The following is a 23,565-nucleotide window of genomic DNA, read 5'->3' as shown; positions in this document are numbered from 1 at the left end:
GTATGTGTCCTTGTCATCTGTATTTTGTGTCCTTGATTAAAAATGTAATAGCTCAATTACTTGTTCAAAATGCAGATCTATGTTTAACTATTTAATACCTCCATACTCTTTCCAGAGTGACTATTCCAGTTTCAATTCCCAAAGAATGTAAGAAAGTTCTTTTTTATCTGCATCCTTACAATAATACAAAAATAATATACATAATAATATATTACTAATAATACTCTTTCCATACTCTTTCTAGAGTGACTGTTCCAGTTTCAATTCCCAAAGAATGTAAGAAAGTTCTTTTTTATCTGCATCCTTACAATAATACAAAAATAATATACATAATAATATATTACTAATAATACATTATGATATATGTAATATATATTATAATGCAATAATATTTATATATTATTTATATTGATTTTAATGAATAAATAATAATATTTAATATGTAAATAACTTTTATTAAATTAATATTTAATAATTGAATAACTTGACACAATCATTTAAAACCAGTATATTGACTGGCACAAAGTCGGGGTACATAAATCCACTTTATTTTGGAGGCTACCAAGCTAATAAAATAGCAGGTTATTTGTCCCAATAGTCCCTACCCTAAGATTTATGTTCTTGTATACTAGAAAATAGGGGAAATGGGAGCTGGTTGGATTGCATAACCAACCCATAAAGAAGATATCTGAGGACGAACATGGAAATTCTTTCATCAGTCAGTTCTTCATTGTATCAGGAATCTGGTCTTATCATTTCTGGAAACATAAAACATAGCATAGTCAATTGTGCAGAAACTTGTTATCTCTAAAGTGAGGCTATTCTAGTTTTCAAATGCTCATTTAGTATAGGATGTTACATAGAAATCTAGTAGTAAGCACAAAATCAGACACCTGCAATAAAAATGCAGAAACTAAGGCACAATTCAGACCTCTGGAGAGTAATCTCCTCTGGACCCGCTAGTTTGAATTAAACCTCCTGGTTTCCAACATCTCCAAGTTCTGCTTGGTTCTTCCATTGGGTGGTCCAGACCAGGTTCTGTAACATTTGGCTCCCTGACCAGGAACAACGTTGGCCCATTTTTGCCAACGGTTTCGTAAAATGGTGAGGTTGTGAAGGAATGAGGAATTGCAACAGAGAGAAGACATGATCTGCCTGATATTCAGCAGTCTCCTGTTCAGTCTCCTCTGGCAGCCCCACTCTGTTATTCTGGTGGAAATCGGAGAGACTTGGTAGGTGAGAATCTATACCTGATATTGGGTAACAGAGAGGCCAAGATGATGGAAGAGCCTGGAAGCTTTTTGACATCTTGTGTCCATGAAATGCAGCCAGATCAACATTAAACCATCCTGCACAACTAGCAAACTCATTTGAGGATTAACACAACAATATGCACAACCTGAACCACAGAACTCAGTAGGCACACAGTGCAGAGAGGTGAAGTGTGGGAGTGAGAAGCTGCAAAGGGAAGAGAACTGTGTTTACTTGCAGAGAGGGGACAGAGATGGGAGGAGAGTATGGGGAAAAGTACACCCCTAAGAACAGCTGGAAGAAAGTGGAAAAGTGGAAACACCATGGACACTGAAGAAAAAAGGGAGAAAGGAGAAAAGAAAGGGTTTAAATTCCACTAAGACTCTATAAACAGGGGAAGCACAGAATCTAGCAATCTCAATACCTGGTGGTCCTCTGCTGGGAAGGGTGAATCTCCAGGAGCAGAGAGTGAGGTCTGAGTGTACTTGGTCCTCATGAGAGAGGCGGTTCCCCTGCTGGATGGACATTTGGTACAGGCTGTGTGGCCACCCCACAGGCAAAGATCCTGGCAGACCCCAGGAAACAACTACATTCACTGGTGCTGGAAAAGGGACGTTAATTTTGAAGCCTGGTGCTAGATGTGTGTTGTGATTTTCTATAGTCCCTGAAATGCTGCTGCTACATTCTCTGGACTTTTTCTGGGGTGGGCTGGCATCCAGCTGCTGTCTCTTGGCATTGGCAGGAACATGGTCCTGTAAAGTTCCTGTGTGTGGCTGGCACCTGGCCATTGCTTGGTGAGACCCTTCCCCAGATGGTCAAGTGGTACAAAGCCACAGTCCCTCAGAAGTGAGGGCGTGGAAACACACAGCCAGGTCTGAGATAAAACTCAGGAGGGAGGTGCCACCTGGCAACCTGATGGCTTGGTCATGGACATTATAAAAGCAGGGATTGGGAAGAAGCTGGAAGCAAAGAATGAGTGTCCAATTGCTTACCAGGGAGAACAAAGAGTTCTGAACCAGAGAGTGGGTAGCTGGGTGGGGTGATTTTCGCCCCTCTCATGCATGCACTTATATGCCTACAAGCATCACAACAACCCACCCCAGTAAGCTAAGCAGCAGCATCTAGTCCCAGTAAGCTAAGCAGCGTTATCTCATGGAGAACAGAGTCTTTACACTAAGCCCCACCCAACTATGCCAACCTTGCTCTTCAGGAATACCACAAATCTCTTTGCCTGCTTGGTTTACGAACTATAAAGTGCTTCCTAGTCTGACTTCTAATTGAAAACGAGGTAATTTCAATTGTATTTAACTCTGTTCGCTGGTCCATGTATTCAATTTTTTCTCTTTTTTGTTTCTTTTCTTTTTCTTCAAACAAGAGAGAAAAAATTTATTTTCATTTTCCATTTTTATTAAAAATATTTTCTTCAAATTTTACCAAATTTTATTTTTTTTGAAAATTTTCAAGTTCTATTTTACTTCCATCATTTCATTTTATTCTATTTCATTGTATTTATTTATTCAAAATTTCAAACCTTCCTTCCCCTTTTTTCATTTCTTACGTTTCCTTTTTTTCTATAATTACCAGGCTCTTTCAACAACCAGACCAAAGCGAAACTAGGATCTACCATCATTTATTTGATTTTTGTGTTGTTTTTAATGTTTTTAACTTAATATTTTTAACTGTATTTATGCATTTTCATCCTTCAAAGTGATGAAAGGAAGTAATTCACACTGAAAGAAAGAGCAGGAAGAAACTACAGTGAGGGACTTATTCAATACAGATACAAGCAAGATGTCTGAACCAGAATTCAGAATCATGATAATAAGAATACTATCTTGGGTTGAAAATAGATTAGGATCCCTTTCTGCAGATATAAAAGAAGTAAAAGCTAGTCAGGATGAAATAAAAAATGCTATAACTGGGCTGCCATCTCAAAGGATACCATGGTGGCAAGAATGGAAGAAGCAGAGCAGCAAATCAGTGATGTAGAGGAAAAATTGTGGAGAATAAAGAAACAGAAAAAAATGGGAGACTGGGGCAAAACAGCACAATTTAAGAATTAGAGAAATCAGTGACTCATTAAAAAGGAACAACACCAGAATCATAGGAGTCCTAGAAGAGGAAGAGAGATAAATAGGGGTAGAAGGGTTATGTGAGCAAATCATAGCAGAAAACTTTCCTAACCTGGGGAAAGACACAGACATCAAAACCCAGGAAGCACATAGGACTCCCATCATATTCAACAAAACCTGACCATCAACAAGCCATTGTAGTCAAATTCACAAGATACTCAAGCAAGGAAAGAATCATGAAAGCAGCAAGGGGAAAAAAGTCCTTTACCTACAAAGGAAGACAGATAAGGTTTGCAGCAGACTTATGCACAGAAATGTGGCAGACCAGAAAGGAGCAGAGGATATATTCAATGTGCTCAATTCGAAAAAATACGCAGCCAAGAATTTTTTTATCCAGAAAGGTTGTCATTCAAAATTGAAGGAGAAATTAAAGTTTCCCAGGCAAACAAAAGTTCAGAGTTCGTGACCAATAAACCAGTTCTGCAAGAAATTTTAAGGGGGATTCTCTGAGGGGAGAAAAGAAGGGGAAAAAAAAAAAGAAAAAAAAGACCAAAAGCAAGACTGTAACGGACCAGAGAACACCACCAGAAACTCCAGCTCTACAGGCAACATAATGGCAATAAGTTTATATCTTTCAGTTCTCACTCTAAATGTCAGATAACTAAATGCCCAATCAAAAGGTAACAGAATGAATAAGAAAAAAAGATCCATCTATATTCTGTTTACAAGAGACCCACTTGCAAGAGACCTAAAGACAAATTTAGACTGAAAGCTAAGGGATGGAGAACCATCTATCATTCTAATGGTAAACAAAGAAAGTCGGGGTAGCCATCCTTACATCAGACAATATAGACTTTAAAATAACAACTGTAACAAGAGATGAAGAAGGGCATTGTAACATAATTAAAGGGTATATCCACCTAGAAGATCAACACTTATAAACATTTTTGCTCCAAAGGTGGCAGCACCCAAATATATAAAAAAGTTAATCACTAACAAAAGAAACTCATTGATAATATGATAATATTATCATAATAGTAGGGGACTTCAACACACCACTTACAACAGTGAGCAGATCATATAAACAGAAAACCAAGAAGGAAACAATGGCTTTGAATAACACACTGGACCAGGTGGACTCAATAGATATATTGAGAACATTTCATCCTAAAACAGCGGAATACACATTCTCCTTTAGTGCACATAGAATGTTCTCCAGAATAGATCACATACTGGAACACAAATAAGTCCTCAACCAGTACAAAAAGGATTGAGGTCAGACCATGCATACTTTCAGACCACAATGCACTGAAACTGAAAATCAACAAGAAAAGATTTGGAAACATAAAAAAATACTTGGAGACTAAAGAACATCCTACTAAAGAATTAATTGGCTAACAAAAAGTTACACAGGAAATTAAAAAATAGATGGAAGTCAATGAAAATGATAACAGCACAACCCAAAACTTCTGGGGTGTAGCAAAGGCGGTCATAAGAGGGAAGTATATACCAATCCAGGCCTTCCTAAAGAGGGAGGAAAGGTCTCAGATATGCAACCTAACATTACACCTTACAGAGCTGGAATAAGAACAGCAAATAAAACCCAAGACAAGCAGAAGACAGGAAATAATAAGGATTAGAGCAGAAATCAATGCTACTGAAACAAAAAAGAAAGAAGTAGAACAGAACAATAAAACCAGAAGTAGGTTCTTGAAAGAATTAACCAAATTGATAACCCACTAGGCATTTTGATCAAAAACAAAAAGGAAAGACACAAATAAATAAAACCAAGAATGAAAAAGGAGAGTCACAACCAACACAGCAAAAATAAAAACAATAATAAGAGAATATTATGAGCAATTATATGCCAATAAAATGGTCAATATGGAAGAATGGACAAATTCTTAGAAACATATGAACTACCAAAACAGAAAAAAGGAGATGTGGAAAATTTGAAGAGATCCATTACCTGGAAAGAAATCAAATTAGTAATCAAAAATCTCCCAAAGAAACAGAAGTTCAGGGACAGATGGCTTTCTACGGGGATTTCTACCAAACATTGAAAGAAGAGTTAACACCTATACTTTTGAACCCGTTGCATAAAATAGAAATGGAAGGAAAACCTCCAAATTCTTTCTATGAAGCGAGCATTCCCTTGATTCCCAAACCAGACAAAGGCCCCCCAAAAAAGAGAGTTGTGAACCAATTTCCCTGATGAACATGGAAGCAAAAATCCTCAACAAGATATTAGTCAACTGGATCCAGCAATACAGTAAAAAAAAAAAAAAAAAAAAAAAAAAATACACATCATGACCAAGTGGCATTTATACCTGGCATTCAGGCCTGGTTCAAAATCTGCAAAAACAATCAATGTGAATCATCACATAAATAAAATAAAGAACAGGAACCACATGATACTCTTAATAGATGCAGATTAAGCATTTGACAAAATGCAGCATCGCTTCTTTATAGAAACCCTCAAGAAAGTACCTATTGAACTATCATGCCTTGAGGTTATAAAAGCCATAAAAGAAAGACCCAAGCCTAATATCATCTTCAATGTGGAAAAACTGTGAGATTTCCCACTTAGGTTAGGAAGAAAACAGAGATGTCCACTCTCGCCACTGTTATTCAACAAAATATTGGAAGTATTAGCCTCAGCAATCAGACAACACAAAGAAATAAAAGGCATCCAAATTAGCCAGGAGGAGATCAAATTTTCACTCTTTGCAGATGACATGATACTATATATGGAAAATCCAAAATATTCCACTGAAAAACTGCTAGAACTGATCCATGAATTCAGCAATGTGGCAGGATATAAAATCAATGGACAGAAATCGGTTGTATTTCTATACACTAAAAATGAAGCAACAGAAAGAGAAATCAAGGAACTGACCCCACTTACAACTGCACCAAAAACCATAAAATACCTAGGAATAAATGTAAACAAAGAGGTGAAAATCTATACACTAAAAACTATAGAAAGCCTATGAAAGAAATTAAAGAAGAAACACCAAAAATGGAAAAAGATTCCATGCTCCTGTATTGGAAGACAAATACTGTTAAAATGTTAATACTACCCAAAGCAATCTACATATTCAGTGCAATCCCTATTGAAATAACACCTGAATTCTTCACAGAGCTAGAACAAGCAATCCTGAAATTTGTATGGAACCAGAAAAGACCCAGAATAGCCAAAGCAACTTTAAAAAAGAAAAACAAAGCAGGAGGCATCACAATCCAGGACTTCAAGCTCTATTATAAAGCTGTAATTATCAAGACAGTATGATACTGGCACAAGAACAGACACTCAGATCAATGGAACAGAAGAGAGAACCCAGAAATGGACCCACAAATGTATGACCAACTAGTCTTTGACAAAGCAGGAAAGAGTATCCAATGGAATAAAGACAGTGTCTTCAGCAAGTGGTGCTAGGAAAACTGGACAGTGACATGCAGAAGAATGAACCTGGACCACTTTCTTACACCAAACACAAAAATAAACTCAAAGTGGATGAAAGACCTCAATGTAAGGCAGGAAGCCATCAAAATCGTCAAGGAGAAAGCAAACATAAGCCTCTTTGAACTTGGTCGCAGAAATTCTTACTCAACACGTCTCCAGAGACAAAGGAAACAAAAGCAAAAATGAACTATTGGGACATCATCAGAATAAAGTGCTTCTGCACAGCACAGGAAACAATCAGCAAAACTAAAAGGCAGAAATTGCAATGGGGGAAGATATTTTCAAGTGCCATATCAGGTAAAGGGTTATTATGCAAAATCTATAAAGAACTTATCAAATTCAACACCCAACGAACAAGCAATTCAGTGAAGAAATTGGCAAAAGGCACGAATAGACACTTCTCCAGAGATGACATCCAGATGGCCAATAGACACATGAAAAAAAAAATGCTCAACATCACTTATCATCAGGGAAATACAAATAAAAATCACAATGAGATATCAGCTCACACATGTCAGAATGGCTAACATTAACAACACAGGCAACAACAGATGTTGGCGAGAACGTGGAGAAAGAGTATCTCTTTTTCATTGTTGGTGGGAATGCGAGCTGGTGCAGCCACTCTGGGAAACAGTATGGAGGTTCCTCAAAAAACTAAAAATAGAACTACCCTACCACCCAGCAATTGCACTACTAGGTATTTACCTAAGGGTTACAGGTATGCTTTTTGAAGGGGCACATGCACCCCAATGTTTATAGCAGCACTATCAGCAGTAGCCAAAGTATGGAAAGAGCCCAAACGTCCATTAATGGATGAATTCACACACACACACACACACACACACACACACACACACACACACACACACACAATGGAGTATTACTCGACAATCATAATGAATAAAATCTTGACATTTACAATTACATGGAGAACTAGAGGGTATTATGCTAAGTGAAATTAGTCAGTCAGAGAAAGACAAATATATAACTTCACTCATATGAGGACTTCGGGATACAAAACAGATGAAAATGAAGAAAGGGAAGCAAAAATAATATAAAAACAGGGAGGGGACAAAACAAAAGAGACTCTTAAATATGAAGAATAAACAGAGGGTTACTGGAGGGGTTGTGGAAGGGGTGGGTAGTGGACTAAATGGGTAAGGGGCATTAAGGAATCTACTCCTGAAATCATTGTTGTCCTATATGCTAACAAACTTGGCTGTAAATTAAAAACATGATTTAAGTAACATACACAAAAAAACTGCCACAAAGTTCCAACCAGACAAATTCAGACTGTGAGACATTCTATAAGATAATTTATCCAGGTTCTTTAACAAATCTACTGGAAACAAAAAAACTTAAGCAAAAAAGCGAGGAGTAATTGTTACAGATTCAATGATAAGTAGCAACTAAATGCAATGGGTAGACCTTGAATCTAGACTTAAGTAAACCAATGTAAAAGAAATCATTTTTGAGACAATGGGGATCAAAATCAATCAAACAAGGACTGTGTGTATGTTAATATCCTGAAGTGTGATCGTGGAATTGTTGTTATTTAATTATTCATTTTTGAATTCTAATCTGTTAGAGCTACATATTAAGTTATCTATAAAGGCAATGGTGTAATATCTGGATTTGTTGTAAAATCCTGCCTCTAAAGTAGTAAGAATGAAGGAGTGAATAGTGAAATAAAGCTGGGTGATGAAGAAAAAAAAAAATATATATATATTATAGTATAATTTAAATTATATTCTGTAATACAAATTTAATTTAAATTTGTATTAAATTATATTAAATATAGTTTATAGATCATATTAAATATGATATAAGTATATAATTTAATATATAATATCAAAATTAAATCATTTAAATTATATTTTATATAAAATTTTATTTATATAAAAATATATGTATATATATATATACACATTTTTTTTTTCTTTTTCCATTAGTTGAAATCCAGCAACTGTTTGTTCTAGTCCACTCTTAACTATAGACCAACGTGTGGTGGTGGTTGAAGGATAGGCATCTACCCATCCAGTGAGATGATCTACTAACACTACCAGATGTTTTAGTTTTATTACCTTTGGCATTTCGGTCAAGTCTATTTGGATGTTCTGGAATGGCCTTAAGCCTGGATACCTACCCTCTTTAATTGGTGTCCCAATGGCCTTTACAGTAATTCTCTGGTGTGTATCACAACTCCTACATAATTGTTTGGGAATATAAGTGCCCACCCTGAGGTTTTACTATGGCATCACCCATGGCCTGAGGTCCCCCATGGCTTCCCGCATGCAACATAAGCATAAACTCTCTCATGATTAGCTTAGTGAGTACTTCTACTCCATCTGGAATAAACCATCATCCCTCCCAATCTGGAGATGCCCCAGGTTCCTTCATTTCCTATTTCTTCCTCACTGAAATGCGGACTTAAGGTGACCCTGAGTGCACAAGAGATGAAGTTCAGGAGTCTGATTTACTATTTCAGGGAGGCTCCCCTGGCAGTTTTATCCACAAGTGGATTCCCTGTTGTTTCAAAGGAATTTCCTTTCTGAATGTCATTCTACATTTGCTATGGCTATTTCTGTAAGAAGAAAGAGACTTTTCTGAACCTCTTTCATCATTTCCCCATGAACTAATTCTTTCCCTCTACTATTGCTGAGGCTTCTTTCATTCCAAATCTTTCCAAAGTGTGTATACCTCTAAAGGATATTTGGAAGGTACAGATGGTCCCTTCCTTTCCTGCAAGCAGATTTGAAGCCTGATGAGAGCAAACAATTCACAAGTTTGGGCTGACCACCTATTGGGCAATCTCCCTTTCTCATATACTAACAGCTCTTGTCCATTGATAACAGCAGACCCATTATGCCATTTATCTGTGATCATTTGGGAGGACCCTTTTATAAATAACCTTAAGCTCACATGGATTTGCACTACAGTCTGGTCTGACCTAGTCTGATAATCATTTATTTCCAAATATTTGTGGCTTAATTCCACCAGGTCATTTGGCTTTCCTGTACTTAGAAACCTTGTCAAGTTAACACAGGCATCTGTAGTCAGTATTAAATCAGCTTACACCAAAACTTTGGCCTCCTATTTTAGAATTCAAGAATAATTTAGCCTATTCCCCACCTTCTGACTGATGAGAACTCAGACATGGTGAGGAATGCTGATTAAGAGGTTCACCCCAATTGTGAGCTTCCTGCTCTCTTGCACTAGCAAGGCATGGCTGCTGCAGCCTGGACACATTCTGGCCACCCCTAGACACAGGATCTAATAGGTTAGACATGTACACAACTGCACCCAACATGCACCCAACAGATCCCACCTTATCTACCCTCCGTCTACTGTCACAAATAAATGAATAGGTTTTCCAGAGTTGGGGTGCCCAAACCAGGTCTGTGATTAAAAATTGCCTTGGGGCGCCTGGGTGGCGCAGTCGGTTGGGCGTCCGACTTCAGCTCAGGTCACGATCTCGCGGTCTGTGAGTTCGAGCCCCGCGTCAGGCTCTGGGCGGATGGCTCAGAGCCTGGAGCCTGTTTCCGATTCTGTGTCTCCCTCTCTCTCTGCCCCTCCCCCGTTCATGCTCTGTCTCTCTCTGTCCCAAAAATAAATAAAAAACGTTGAAAAAAAAAATTAAAAAAAAAAATAAAAAAAAAAATAAAAAAAAAATTGCCTTAATCTCTCTAGGGTCTGCATTTCTTTGGTAGCCCATTTGAGAGAGTCTGGGATCCCCCTCCAGTATTCAGTTATAACTCTTTAGACCTCTGACCATAAGAATCAATTCACAGTCTACATTAGCCTAATAGGTCTAACAATTTCCTCAGCTTCCCCTCTATTTGAGGAAGCTGGTAGCTAATTATTTCAGCTATTCTTTTCAGGTTGATCTTTAACTAGTCTTCACTGATTAGGTGCCTTTAATGTTTTACTTCCCTTTCCACAAAGTGGAACTTGCTTTGAAACACCCTAAGCCCTCTTTGTCCTAGGAAGTTGAGCAAGCCTATTGTGGCCTCAGAAACTTTGACATGAGCTTCCTCTGAAATCAGGAATTCATCCACATATTTTAAGAGTTGTGTGTAGCATGGGGGCAAAACTTCTCTAGTATAGATTCCTGGATTTGACTAAAGTAACTGGAGATTCACTAAAGCCCTGTGGCAATACCATCTAGTGGTATTGTTTCCCTCTCCCCTTTACAGGATTCTCCCATTCAGGAACAAAGATATCTCTGTTCTCTGGGACTAGGGACAGGCCCAAAAGTATCTTTCTAATATTCTGCACTAAGCCATTTATGTTTATAAGAAATTATCTGAGGAAGGTATAAGGATTCAGGATCACAATGTGTGAGGTCTGAACGATCTGGTTTATTGTTCCCAGGTCTTGCACCAACACATACAAAACAACTGGGTTTTGTACTGGGAGTACGGGAGTATTGTATGGGAATATACAGACTTCCAGAAACCCATCCTTGATAAGAACCATAAGAATGGTAAAAATTGGGTAATAAAAAGAGACAGAGCAGGTAGGAAGTGATATAGGATTTATCCAAACATTATCAAATTATCTAAAATGTAGGATAGTGTGGGGGAGAAGACAGATCCTGAGATAACATAGAAAAAGCAAATATGGGGCACCTGGGTGTCTCAGTACTTTGAAAGTCCAACTTTGGATAAGGTCATGATCTTACATCTCTTAAATTCAAGCCCCACTTTGGGTTCTGTGCTGATAATTCAGAGCCTGGAGGCTGCTTCAGATTATGTCTCTGTCTCTTTCTCTGCCCCTCCTCTGTTCTTGCACCGTCTGAACTTTAATACTTTCTTTTAATATAAAAAAGGCAGGATTCATTTCAGTATTTTTAAATATTACATTTGTGTAAATACTTCACCAGGAAAGTATTTTACGGGCCATAGTGTTTAAAGAAAAATATATTTCACACCTTACAGGAGAGCCTATCCTAGGCTTCACAGAAAGCCTAAGTGTCACATTCATAAATGACTTGACTCTCTTCCATTTTTTGACACTAAAGTTTCACACTTCCAAGATGTGAATATCTTCCCAAACTGAAACCATTTTTGCCAGTTAAGTCCCAGGGGGAATGAAGCTTTCAAATCATACTGGAACACCAAGACTGAAAAAGTGTCCACATTTAGAGTGATGAGGCATCATAATAGTGTTGACAGAAGGGTCATGTGCCATTTCTACTCTCTGATCATTGTCAGAAGATAGATGTGCCAAAGTAAGGCAAGAGTCACAAGGATAGCATGCAGATTTGTATACATCATAATCAGAAGGTCCTCAATTTGTAAGCTCAACCTCTGGATAGCAATGTTTTTAGTAGTGACTGTCTTTTCATGGAGTGTGTCAATATACATTTCAGGAAGGTAGAAAAGCACCAGGAAAACTGCTGACTCATCCTAAAGTGGGCTTTAACTAGGTCATCCTCAGTTAAATTAACAGTGTATACTCTTTTCACATTATGGCCACATAGTGGTTTTTGTTGATTTGTCCTGAGGTAGATTACCACATACAAACAACTATGTATTTTCTAATTCCCTACAGTGCATGACAGAGCTAACAAAAATACTCAGTGAGAAGAACTGTGTCCCTAGTGGGAAGCAAACACATGTGCATGTAAGTGTGTGTGTATGTGTGTGTGTTTGGGTGTACATGTGTATAACAGGTTCAGGTTCTGCATAGCAAGAGTGTGCATTCATCAGTCTCAGGTATGAAATTAGCTTACATTTCAATTAATTACAGCATTGGAACTTAGAAAGTATCTGGGAAGTGAGGATCCAATTGAGGCAGCAGAATTTCTTCAGACTGGTAAGTGAGGGATATAGTTTCTCCCACTAGAGTAATTTTTACCTCTTCCTACAAACTTGATTTGATGCTACAGACAAGATGCTGCACCCATTATTTGGACCCAGAAGGCATTCCCCTGGGATACTAGAGGTCCTGTTTGCTATGGAGGAACTTTCTCTGTCTCAATCATCATGCTCCAATGCACTTAGGTTTAGATTTGGAGATCTTGATGCAACATCTAAACATATAGCCCTGCACACAGGAATTAAAACGAAAACATGTTGTCTTCCTACCATCTTCAAAGACTTAAAACAACAACAAGCCATCATTTGGAAAGAAGACCCCCATGATAAATGTGGGTGACTAAATCCAACCTTGAACACCATATGAATCAGAGCAATTACTACAAGATTCCAGGAGTTTTTTCTTAGTGCTTAAGCTGAGCATCTTCACCTACATTTTAATTGGTACCAAATCCATGTCTTTGTTAATATGCCACCTTCACCACCAAAAGTATAGGACCTGCAGGAAATCTTGTGACCAAGGATGTTTGTCCTTCACCAATGTGTCAGGAGACAAGAGAATGTTGGCTACAGGCATACTTAACTTTCTCACTATTATAATATCAGTGGGTACAGTTGACATTTCATCTAAGCTCTAATCTCAGATGGTGACTGAGAATCCATATGTGATGCCACTTCATCTAATAGGTTGTGTTGTAGAGGAGAGACACCAATCAGGGGCATATCACTTTTTATATTACTAAGCAGAGGCAAGCTAGCTTTGAAAAGACACCATGTCATTGCTCAAAGGTACAGAGGCAAAAGTATTCTTTTGATTTGGGTAGCCTGACCTTTAGATTGGAGTTTTGTATAGCACTACCTGACACTTCTTCATTGTATAGGATTGAGCTGGTTCCTAGAATTCTTCTCTTCTACTATTATGAACACTGTGGATGTTATTTTTCATACTTATTGATTTATTGCTTATTTATTTATTTATTTATTTATTTATTTATTTATTTATTTATTTACTTACTTATTTATTTATTTATTTATTTATTTATTTATTTATTTATTTATTTATTTAAATTTTGAAAGAGAGGGAACAGAAGTGGATCAGGGATAGAGAGAGTGTGATATAGATAATCCCAAACATGTTCCCCTCATCATCACAGAGCCAGACATGGGCTTCAAATCACAAACAGTGAAATCATGCACTTAGATGAAATAAAGAGTTAAACACTTCATTGATTGGGCCCACAGTGTGCCCTTCTGGTGATTTTGATAGTGATTGCCTGAAAACTGTACAGTGTGCTAGGTAGCATTGACATTTCAACATTAATTGTTCTCCCATATCCTGGGAATGGAAAACCTTTCTGTTTGATATGGGTCTTATTCAAATGGGTCTATGAATGCTTTCTACTTTGCAGAGTAGAGATAATTCATCTTCATTGTGTAGTTATTTCCTAGGTATTTGATACTTTGTGTACACATGCACATGATGATGATTTAATTAAGTTTTCCTTCAGCTAAATCATTTTTAATCTCTACCAATGACAGACTTCAGTATAGAAGGTATGTATTCTGCAAATTCAGCGAACTCATTAATAAGATCTAGTGGGTTTTGCTGTTATACTTTGGGGAATTTTTAAATTATTATATACAGGGTAATACCATATTCACTAAGGGGTACATTTCTTCTTCCTGAACTATTAATGGTCTGTGAGTGTCTTTTCCTCTTGTATGACTTCCCTGGGTAGCTCTCCAATAGAATATTACATAAAAGTGAAGAAGATGGTGATTTTTGCCTTATTCCTGAACTCAGAAATTAGTCAATGTTTTTCACCATTTAGTTAAAAACTACGAAGGTACGTTCTATCTATGACCTGTGATGGACCCAAGTATGTTTCCTATAGACATACTTTGAAACAGTTTACTTATATTAGATGTGGTCCATTGTAAAATTATTTTTCAATACCTCTTGCCCTATGTACATTTATTTGATCTTTTCATTTGTAAATGCAGTATCATGTGAAGGGGTCTGTGAGTATTTTAGCACACTTTACTTCTGCAATCAACCCCACTGGATCATGCAGAATGATATTTTTCATATATTGATGGATGCGTTATGCTAATATTTATTTGAAATTATTACATCTATGTTTTAAGCTGGATGTGCCTGTTGTGATCTTTTTTGGTTATAGCATCATGTTTTGGATCAGGGTATTCCTGACATCAGGAAATAAATTTAGGAGCTGTGTTTCTCCCAATATTTGGGAATTTTTTTAGAATTCTAGTTATGAACTAATCCTTAAATATTTGGTAGACTTCACAGGTATAGACACATAGTCATATGCGTGGCTTAGTTGGGAGATTTATGTATACTGGTGGTCATTACTAGTCCAAGCAATTAAGTTCCTTGAAATACCTAATAACATGCCTCGGAAACTTTCACCTCCTTGCTCATTGTATTTTGCAAGGTGACCCACTTCTTATCTGTAGGAATTTCATCAGGGCATTCCAATATGTTAGCATAAATGTTTCCATAGCTTTCTGTTCTAACTCTTGCATTTCAGGGTTATGATCATTCTTTCAACTCCTTATGTTCCATTTATATTTATTGGAGTGTTCTCTTTCAAAGTTTTGTTGAAATGTGGGTAAAAGGCCATCGATTCTCTGAAGCTTCTCAGAGATCTACGCCAGGTTTTGATGGACTCTTCTAAAGCTTTCTATTATTTATTTCATTTCCTTCTGATTGAACCTTTCTTGTTGCCCTCTCTCTACTGCCCAAGAGCTTTGATTGTCTTTTTTTTTCTGAGTCCTGTGATTCTGAATTTAGTTTTCTCTATTCGTTTTTTTTCTTATGTGTTGACATAGGCCTGTATTGCTAAAATCTTTTATCTGAGATGAAGTGAGTTTGAATCTCAAAGATTTTTAAATACAGTGTTTTCAAGTTTAGTGGTCTCCATGTATTTTTTCCCCTCTCCTTTGATTATTTGTGCCCCCAGTCTTGTCTCATAGTGTGTTATTTCGTCTCCAAGGATTTTTAAAAATGGGTTATTTGCGATTGATTTTTCTGGATAGCATTGTGGTTGGAGATATGTAAAATACAATTTCAATTCTTTTGAATTGGTAGTGTCCTTTTTTCTGGCCACATAGTTGATATATTATAAAATAAGGTCTCTGTGAATTTGATAATAATGAATAATTTCACCATTGTTGAATTGATTGTGATGATTATCTGTCTCTTTATTCTGCATAATACAATGTATCACTCAAAGTATTGGCTTCACTTTTGTTTATGTCTGCATGAACAAAACACTGATGTATGTAAGGTATGGAAGTGTTGTTATTCTTGTGTTTCTCTTAATTTTGTCCTTTATGTTTTGAAGGATGGATGTTCTGTGTATTAGAGTAATCCTAATGGGATCAGGACTCTGGAGTGTTCTCATAACTTTTTATGGAACACTTCCCTTTAGTATTATGTAGTGCCCTTCTTTGTCTGTGGTTGTAGCCTTTGCTTTGACACATCTTTCTCTACCATAAGCTTGCTACCTTGCTTCATTTTTTCCCTCAATTTGCATGCTACATATTTTCTATCTTCCTCCTTGCATGTACATATGTCTTAGTTTTCAAAAAAACATATTGTACACACCATTTAGATGAATTTTCCCTTTTATATCAATTTGGTCACCTTGTATCTAAGAAGAGGACCATTTCTTCTATCGATTTTCAGAAGAATTTGGCTATGTAATTATTTAAGTTTATTTATTCCCCTTTACATTTGTTAATGCAATGCTTTCCTTTCTTATCGGTCTTCCCCTGTTGCCTTGTGGTTGGACTGCTGTCTTTAGTGGTGTACTTTGATTCTGTTTCTGCATTACTACTAAAGGTTTCCAGTATGTGTTTACCATTAGGTTTACATGTAACATATTTTATAAAGCTGGTTTCAAACAGAAATCACCTAAATAAGAAGATAATACAATTCCTACATAAATGACTATGCTATGTTTCATGTTTCCTGGAAAGACAAGTTGAGAATCTTGAGACAGGTATAGCAGGGCAAGAAGTTCCACTCTTCTCTTTGGATGTCCACATGTATCAGGAAACTTTGGAATCCAAGGCTCTCCTGATGCATTTCTACCTAACATAGAGGTGACTTATATATCATGCTAAGGTAAATGTTGCTTCAGCTCAACACTCTTCTTCCTATTTTTAGTTTGCTGGCTTTGCAGCTAAAGTGGCATTTCTTTCCAAAGCTACACATCTTAAAGGTTTGCCCTGAAATGGTAGGGACCAGTTTTGTCTGTGCTGAAATATGCAAGAGCAATGCATATTTCAGCATGAGGGAGTCTATTAAGGATGGTGAAAGAAAAGAAGCTAAAATATATTAAAATTTAAATGGCTATACAAATAGGCATTGCAGTGACACAATATTACCCTCAATTGTAAATCAGAACACATATCTAAGACTGTACTGAAAGCCATTAGAGAAAAATATATCAGTTAATGCAAAGTCACAAGGAGAATTTTGTATGTAGGAAAATTATATAGATAAAGTACAAAGTATACCTCATATACATCTTGGGACATTATCTCCACAAAATAAGTAGGAAACAAAAAAATAGGATACTTTCCTCAAAATTTGTATGAAAAAAGACTGTTAGCCAGGGATAACATACTCTTCAAGACTCAGGTAAATGTGTGAAAAAGATTTGCTGAGTAAAAGGTACCTGAGTGATTCACTCAAGAGACAATGGACTCTTGACCTCAGGGTTGTGAGTTCAAACTCTGTGTCTGGTGTAGAGCATATTTGAAACAAGCTTTGCAAAATAATACACACTAATGGGCACACTGGAAAAAAATAAAGAGACACTATAGCATGTTGTCTGTAGTAGCTCCCTTAGATCACATTCTCCCCAATTTAAGTCTATCATGTTTCTTCCATACTCAAAACGTTCACATTTTTCAGCTTTGGTGTTAGAGTTTGGTGGAGACGCCTCTGTCTTCCAGGTCATACATTCCTTACAGAGGTTTCAGATTTGCAGCATATTCATCTTCTGGAATATCTGCACCTTTCAGGGTCAAAAAGCAAAACAGACTAAAACATTCAAAAGTGTTCCAGTTGCACCAACAAACATACATATTTGGGGTTGTAGCACCTCAAACAATTTCTAATTCCAACATCATCACCTGCTTCTAGTCCACATGTTTGAGGAAGGTAGTTTGCTATTCAGAGGAAACATCCTGTGGAAGAGTCTATTTACTTTGAAATAATTTGAGGGAGCAGGATAGAAAAGATGTGAATCAGGGGTTGTATAGAGATCAATTTGGAAAATACAGAATTCATGATGACCTTCTGAACAAATGTCAATATCCAAGTGGTAGTTGTTTTGGAAAGCAATGATACGTCACGTTTGGTAATGAGAATACTTTATGGAGAGAATCAGCTTATGTGAAAATAAGAGTCAAACTGATGGAGAGTGGGTTAAGCACACCATTTATCCTCTTTGTCTCCAGACCTTCCTTCCTTCTATGAATGCCTGACCTACAGAACATCGCAAAAGTGTACTTTTGGAAATAAGTTTGGGAGATGCATGTGTGGAAGAGAAAGTGACACACAGATGCAGTAATGTTTGTAGGACCGTGAAGAGACAAGGTTATCATTAAGGATACATGTACAGAGGTTGGAGGGAAGATGGCTGCATAGGAGGACGCTGGGCTCACCGCGAGTCCTGCTGATCACTTAGATTCCACCTACACCTGCCTAAAGAACCCAGAAAACCGCCAGAGGATTAGCAGAACGGAGTCTCCAGAGCCAAGCAGAGATGAGAGGCCCACGGAAGAGGGTAGGAAGGGCTGTGAGGCGGTGCACGCTCCACGGACTGGCGGGAGGGAGCCGGGGCAGAGGGGCGGCTTGCCGGCCAAGCAGAGCCCCCAAGTCTGGCTGGCAAAAGTGGAGGGGCCAGACGGACTGTGTTCTGACAGCAAGTGCGACTTAGCGTCTGGGAGGTCATAAGTTAACAGCTCTGCTCAGAAAGCGGGAAGGCTGGAGGACAAAGGGAGGGAGAGCTGCTGAGCCCCTGGACGGCAGAGCTCAGCTTGGCGGGGAACAAAGGCGCTCGCCAGCGCCATCTCCCTCGCCCATCCCCCAGCCAAAATCCCAAAGAGAACCAGTTCCTGCCAGGGAACTTGCTCACTCCACGCAAACACCCAACTCTGTGCTTCTGTGGAGCCAAACCTCCAGCAGCAGATCTGACTCCCTCCTGCTGCCACAGGGACCCTCCTGAAGTGGATCACCTAAGGAGAAGGGAGCTAAGCCTGCCCCTCCACCCCCCGTGCACCTTGCCTACCCACCCCAGCTAATACGCCAGATCCCCAGCAACACAAGCCTGGCAGTGTGCAAGTAGCCCAGCGGGCCACGCCACCCCACAGTGAATCCCTCCCCTAGGAGAGAGGAAGAGAAGGCACACACCAGACTGACTGGGGCCCCAGTGGTGGGTTGGCGGCAGACATCAGGTCGGACTGCGGCCCCGCCCACCAACTCCAGTTATACACCACGGCACAGGGGAAGTGCCCTGCAGGTCCTCACCACTCCAGGGACTATCCAAAATGACCAAACGGAAGAATTCCCCTCAGAAGAATCTCCAGGAAATAACAACAGCTAATGAACTGATCAAAAAGGATTTAAATAATATAACAGAAAGTGAATTTAGAATAATAGTCATAAAATTAATCGCTAGGCTTGAAAACAGTATACAGGACAGCAGAGAATCTCTTGCCACAGAGATCAAGGGACTAAGGAACAGTCACGAGGAGCTGAAAAGCGCTTTAAACGAAATGCAAAACAAAATGGAAACGACGACAGCTCGGATTGAAGAGGCAGAGAAGAGAATAGGTGAACTAGAAGATAAAGTTATGGAAAAAGAGGAAGCTGAGAGAAAGAGAGATAAAAAAAATCCAGGAGTATGAGGGAAAAATTAGAGAACTAAGTGATACACTAAAAAGAAATAATATACGCATAATTGGTATCCCAGAGGAGGAAGAGAAGGGAAAGGTGCTGAAGGGGTACTTGAACAAATTATAGCTGAGAACTTCCCTGAACTGGGGAAGGAAAAAGGCATTGAAATCCAAGAGGCACAGAGAACTCCCTTCAGACGTAACTTGAATCGATCTTCTGCACAACATTTCATAGTGAAACTGGCAAAATACAAGGATAAAGAGAAAATTCTGAAAGCAGCAAGGGATAAACGTGCCCTCACATATAAAGGGAGACCTATAAGACTCGTGACTGATCTCTCCTTTGAAACTTGGCAGGCCAGAAAGGCTTGGCACGATATCTTCAGTGTGCTAAACAGAAAAAATATGCAGCTGAGAATCCTTTATCCAGCAAGTCTGTCATTTAGAATAGAAGGAGAGATAAAGGTCTTCCCAAACAAACAAAAACTGAAGGAATTTGTCACCACGAAACCAAGCCTACAAGAGATCCTAAGGGGGATCCTGTGAGACAAAGTACCAGAGACATCACTACAAGCATAAAACATACAGACATCACAATGACTCTAAACCCGTATCTTTCTATAATAACACTGAATGTAAATGGATTAAATGCGCCAACCAAAAGACATAGGGTATCAGAATGGATAAAAAAACAAGACCCATCTATTTGCTGTCTACAAGAGACTCATTTTAGATCTGAGGACACTTTAGATTGAGAGTGAGGGGATGGAGAACTATTTATCATGCTACTGGAAGCCAAAAGAAAGCTGGAGTAGCCATACTTATATCAGACAAACTAGACTTTAAATTAAAGGCTGTAACAAGAGATGAAGAAGGGCATTATATAATAATTACAGGGTCTATCCATCAGGAAGAGCTAACAATTATAAATGTCTATGCGCCGAATACTGGAGCCCCCAGATATATAAAACAATTACTCATAAACATAAGCAACCTTATTGATAAGAATGTGGTCATTGCAGGAGACTTTAACACCCCACTTACAGAAATGGATAGATCATCTAGACACACAGTCAATAAAGAAACAAGGGCCCTGAATAATACATTGGATCAGATGGACTTGACAGATATATTTAGAACTCTGCATCCCAAAGCAACAGAATATACTTTCTTCTCGAGTGCACATGGAACATTCTCCAAGATAGATCATATACTGGGTCACAAAACAGCCCTTCATAAGTTTACAAGAATTGAAATTATACCATGCATACTTTCAGACCACAATGCTATGAAGCTTGAAATTAACCACAGGAAAAGTCTGGAAAACCTCCAAAAGCATGGAGGTTAAAGAACACCCTACTAACGAATGAGTGGGTCAACCAGGCAATTAGAGAAGAAATTAAAAAATATATGGAAACAAACGAAAATGAAAATACAACAATCCAAACGCTTTGGGACGCAGCAAAGGCAGTCCTGAGAGGAAAATACATTGCAATCCAGCCCTATCTCCAGAAACAAGAAAAATCCCAAATACAAAATCTAACAGCACACCTAAAGGAAATAGAAGCAGAACAGCAAAGGCAGCCTAAACCCAGCAGAAGAAGAGAAATCATAAAGATCAGAGCAGAAATAAACAATATAGAATCTAAAAAAACTGTAGAGCAGATCAAAAAAACCAAGAGTTGTTTTTTGGAAAAAATAAACAAAATTGACAAACCTCTAGCCAGGCTTCTCAAAAAGAAAAGGGAGATGACCCAAATAGATAAAATCATGAATGAAAATGGAATGATTACAACCAATCCCTCAGAGATACAAACAATTATCAGGGAATACTATGAAAAATTATATGCCAACAAATTGGACAACCTGGAAGAAATGGACAAATTCCTAAACACCCACACTCCTCCAAAACTCAATCAGGAGGAAATAGAAAGCTTGAACAGACCCATAACCAGCGAAGAAATTGAATCGGTTATCAAAAATCTCCCAACAAATAAGAGTCCAGGACCAGATGGCTTCCCAGGGGAGTTCTACCAGACGTTTAAAGCAGAGATAATACCTATCCTTCTCAAGCTATTCCAAGAAATAGAAAGGGAAGGAAAACTTCCAGACTCATTCTATGAAGCCAGTATTACTTTGGTTCCTAAACCAGACAGAGACCCAGTAAAAAAAGAGAACTACAGGCCAATATCCCTGATGAATATGGATGCAAAAATTCTCAATAAGATACTAGCAAATCGAATTCAACAGCATATAAAAAGAATTATTCACCATGATCAAGTGGGATTCATTCCTGGGATGCAGGGCTGGTTCAACATTCGCAAATCGATCAACGTGATACATCACATTAACAAAAAAAAAAAAGAGAAGAACCATATGATCCTGTCAATCGATGCAGAAAAGGCCTTTGACAAAATCCAGCACCCTTTCTTAATAAAAACCCTTGAGAAAGTCGGGATAGAAGGAACATACCTAAAGATCATAAAAGCCATTTATGAAAAACCCACAGCTAACATCATCCTCAACGGGGAAAAACGGAGAGCTTTTTCCCTGAGATCAGGAACACGACAGGGATGCCCACTCTCACCGCTGTTGTTTAACATAGTGCTGGAAGTTCTAGCATCAGCAATCAGACAACAAAAGGAAATCAAAGGCATCAAAATTGGCAAAGATGAAGTCAAGCTTTCGCTTTTTGCAGATGACATGATATTATACATGGAAAATCCGATAGACTCCACCAAAAGTCTGCTAGAACTGATACATGAATTCAGCAAAGTTGCAGGATACAAAATCAATGTACAGAAATCAGTTGCATTCTTATCCACTAACAATGAAGCAACAGAAAGACCAATAAAGAAACTGATCCCATTCACAATTGCACCAAGAAGCATAAAATACCTAGGAATAAATCTAACCAAAGATGTAAAAGATCTGTATGCTGAAAACTATAGAAAGCTTATGCAGGTAATTGAAGAAGATATAAAGAAATGGAAAGACATTCCCTGCTCATGGATTGGAAGAATAAATATTGTCAAAATGTCAATACTTCCCAAAGCTATCTACACATTCAATGCAATCCCAATCAAAATTGCACCAGCATTCTTCTCGAAGCTAGAACAAGCAATCCTAAAATTCATATGGAACCACAAAAGGCCCCGAATAGTCAAAGTAATTTTGAAGAAGAAGACCAAAGCAGGAGGCATCACAATCCCAGACTTTAGCCTCTACTACAAAGCTGTCATCATCAAGACAGCATGGTATTGGCATAAAAACAGACACATAGACCAATGGAATAGAATAGAAACCCCAGAACTAGACCCACAAACGTATGGCCAACTAATCTTTGACAAAGCAGGAAAGAACATCCAATGGAAAAAAGTCTAACAAATGGTACTGGGAAACTGGACAGCAACATGCAGAAGGTTGAAACTAGACCACTTTCTCACACCATTCACAAAAATAAACTCAAAACGGATAAAGGACCTGAATGTGAGACAGGAAACCATCAAAACCTTAGAGGAGAAAGCAGGAAAAGACCTCTCTGACCTCAGCCGTAGCAATCTCTTACTCGGCACATCCCCAAAGGCAAAGGAATTAAAAGCAAAAGTGAATTACTGGGACCTTATGAAGATAAAACCTTCTGCACAGCAAAGGAAACAACCAACAAAACTAAAAGGCAACCAACGGAATGGGAAAAGATATTTGCAAATGACATATCGGACAAAGGGCTAGTATCCAAAATCTATAAAGAGCTCATCAAACTCTACACCCAAAAAACAAGTAACCCAGTGAAGAAATGGGCAGAAAACATGAATAGACACTTCTCTAAAGAAGACATCCGGATGGCCAATAGGCACATGAAAAGATGTTCAACGTCGCTCCTTACCAGGGAAATACAAATCAAAACCACACTCAGATATCACCTCACGCCAGTCAGAGTGGCCAAAATGAAGAAATCAGGAGACTATAGATGCTGGAGAGGATGTGGAGAAACAGGAACCCTCTTGCACTGTTG

General features: G+C 38.2%; 1 protein-coding gene across 1 annotated transcript in view; it reads right to left on the bottom strand.

Annotated features, from left to right (window-relative positions):
- Positions 1–558: 558 nt before the first annotated feature.
- The window catches only part of LOC122212877 (gamma-taxilin-like), a 131,304-nt gene continuing 108,297 nt past the window's right edge, over positions 559–23,565 (bottom strand). The window contains exons 5-6 of the mRNA XM_042926853.1: positions 1,676–1,766; positions 559–758 (exon numbers count right to left, since the gene is read on the bottom strand). Of these exons, the coding sequence (XP_042782787.1) occupies positions 736–758; positions 1,676–1,766 (114 nt within the window). The 3' untranslated portion in view covers positions 559–735. The remainder of the gene's footprint in view (positions 759–1,675; positions 1,767–23,565) is intronic.

Source organism: Panthera leo (genome assembly GCF_018350215.1).
Source record: "Panthera leo isolate Ple1 chromosome Y unlocalized genomic scaffold, P.leo_Ple1_pat1.1 chrY_random_Un_scaffold_84, whole genome shotgun sequence".
NCBI classification, from domain to species: Eukaryota; Metazoa; Chordata; class Mammalia; order Carnivora; family Felidae; genus Panthera; species Panthera leo.
The sequence above is the reverse complement of the archived record's forward strand: the minus strand, read 5'-3'. Positions and strand labels throughout refer to the sequence as shown.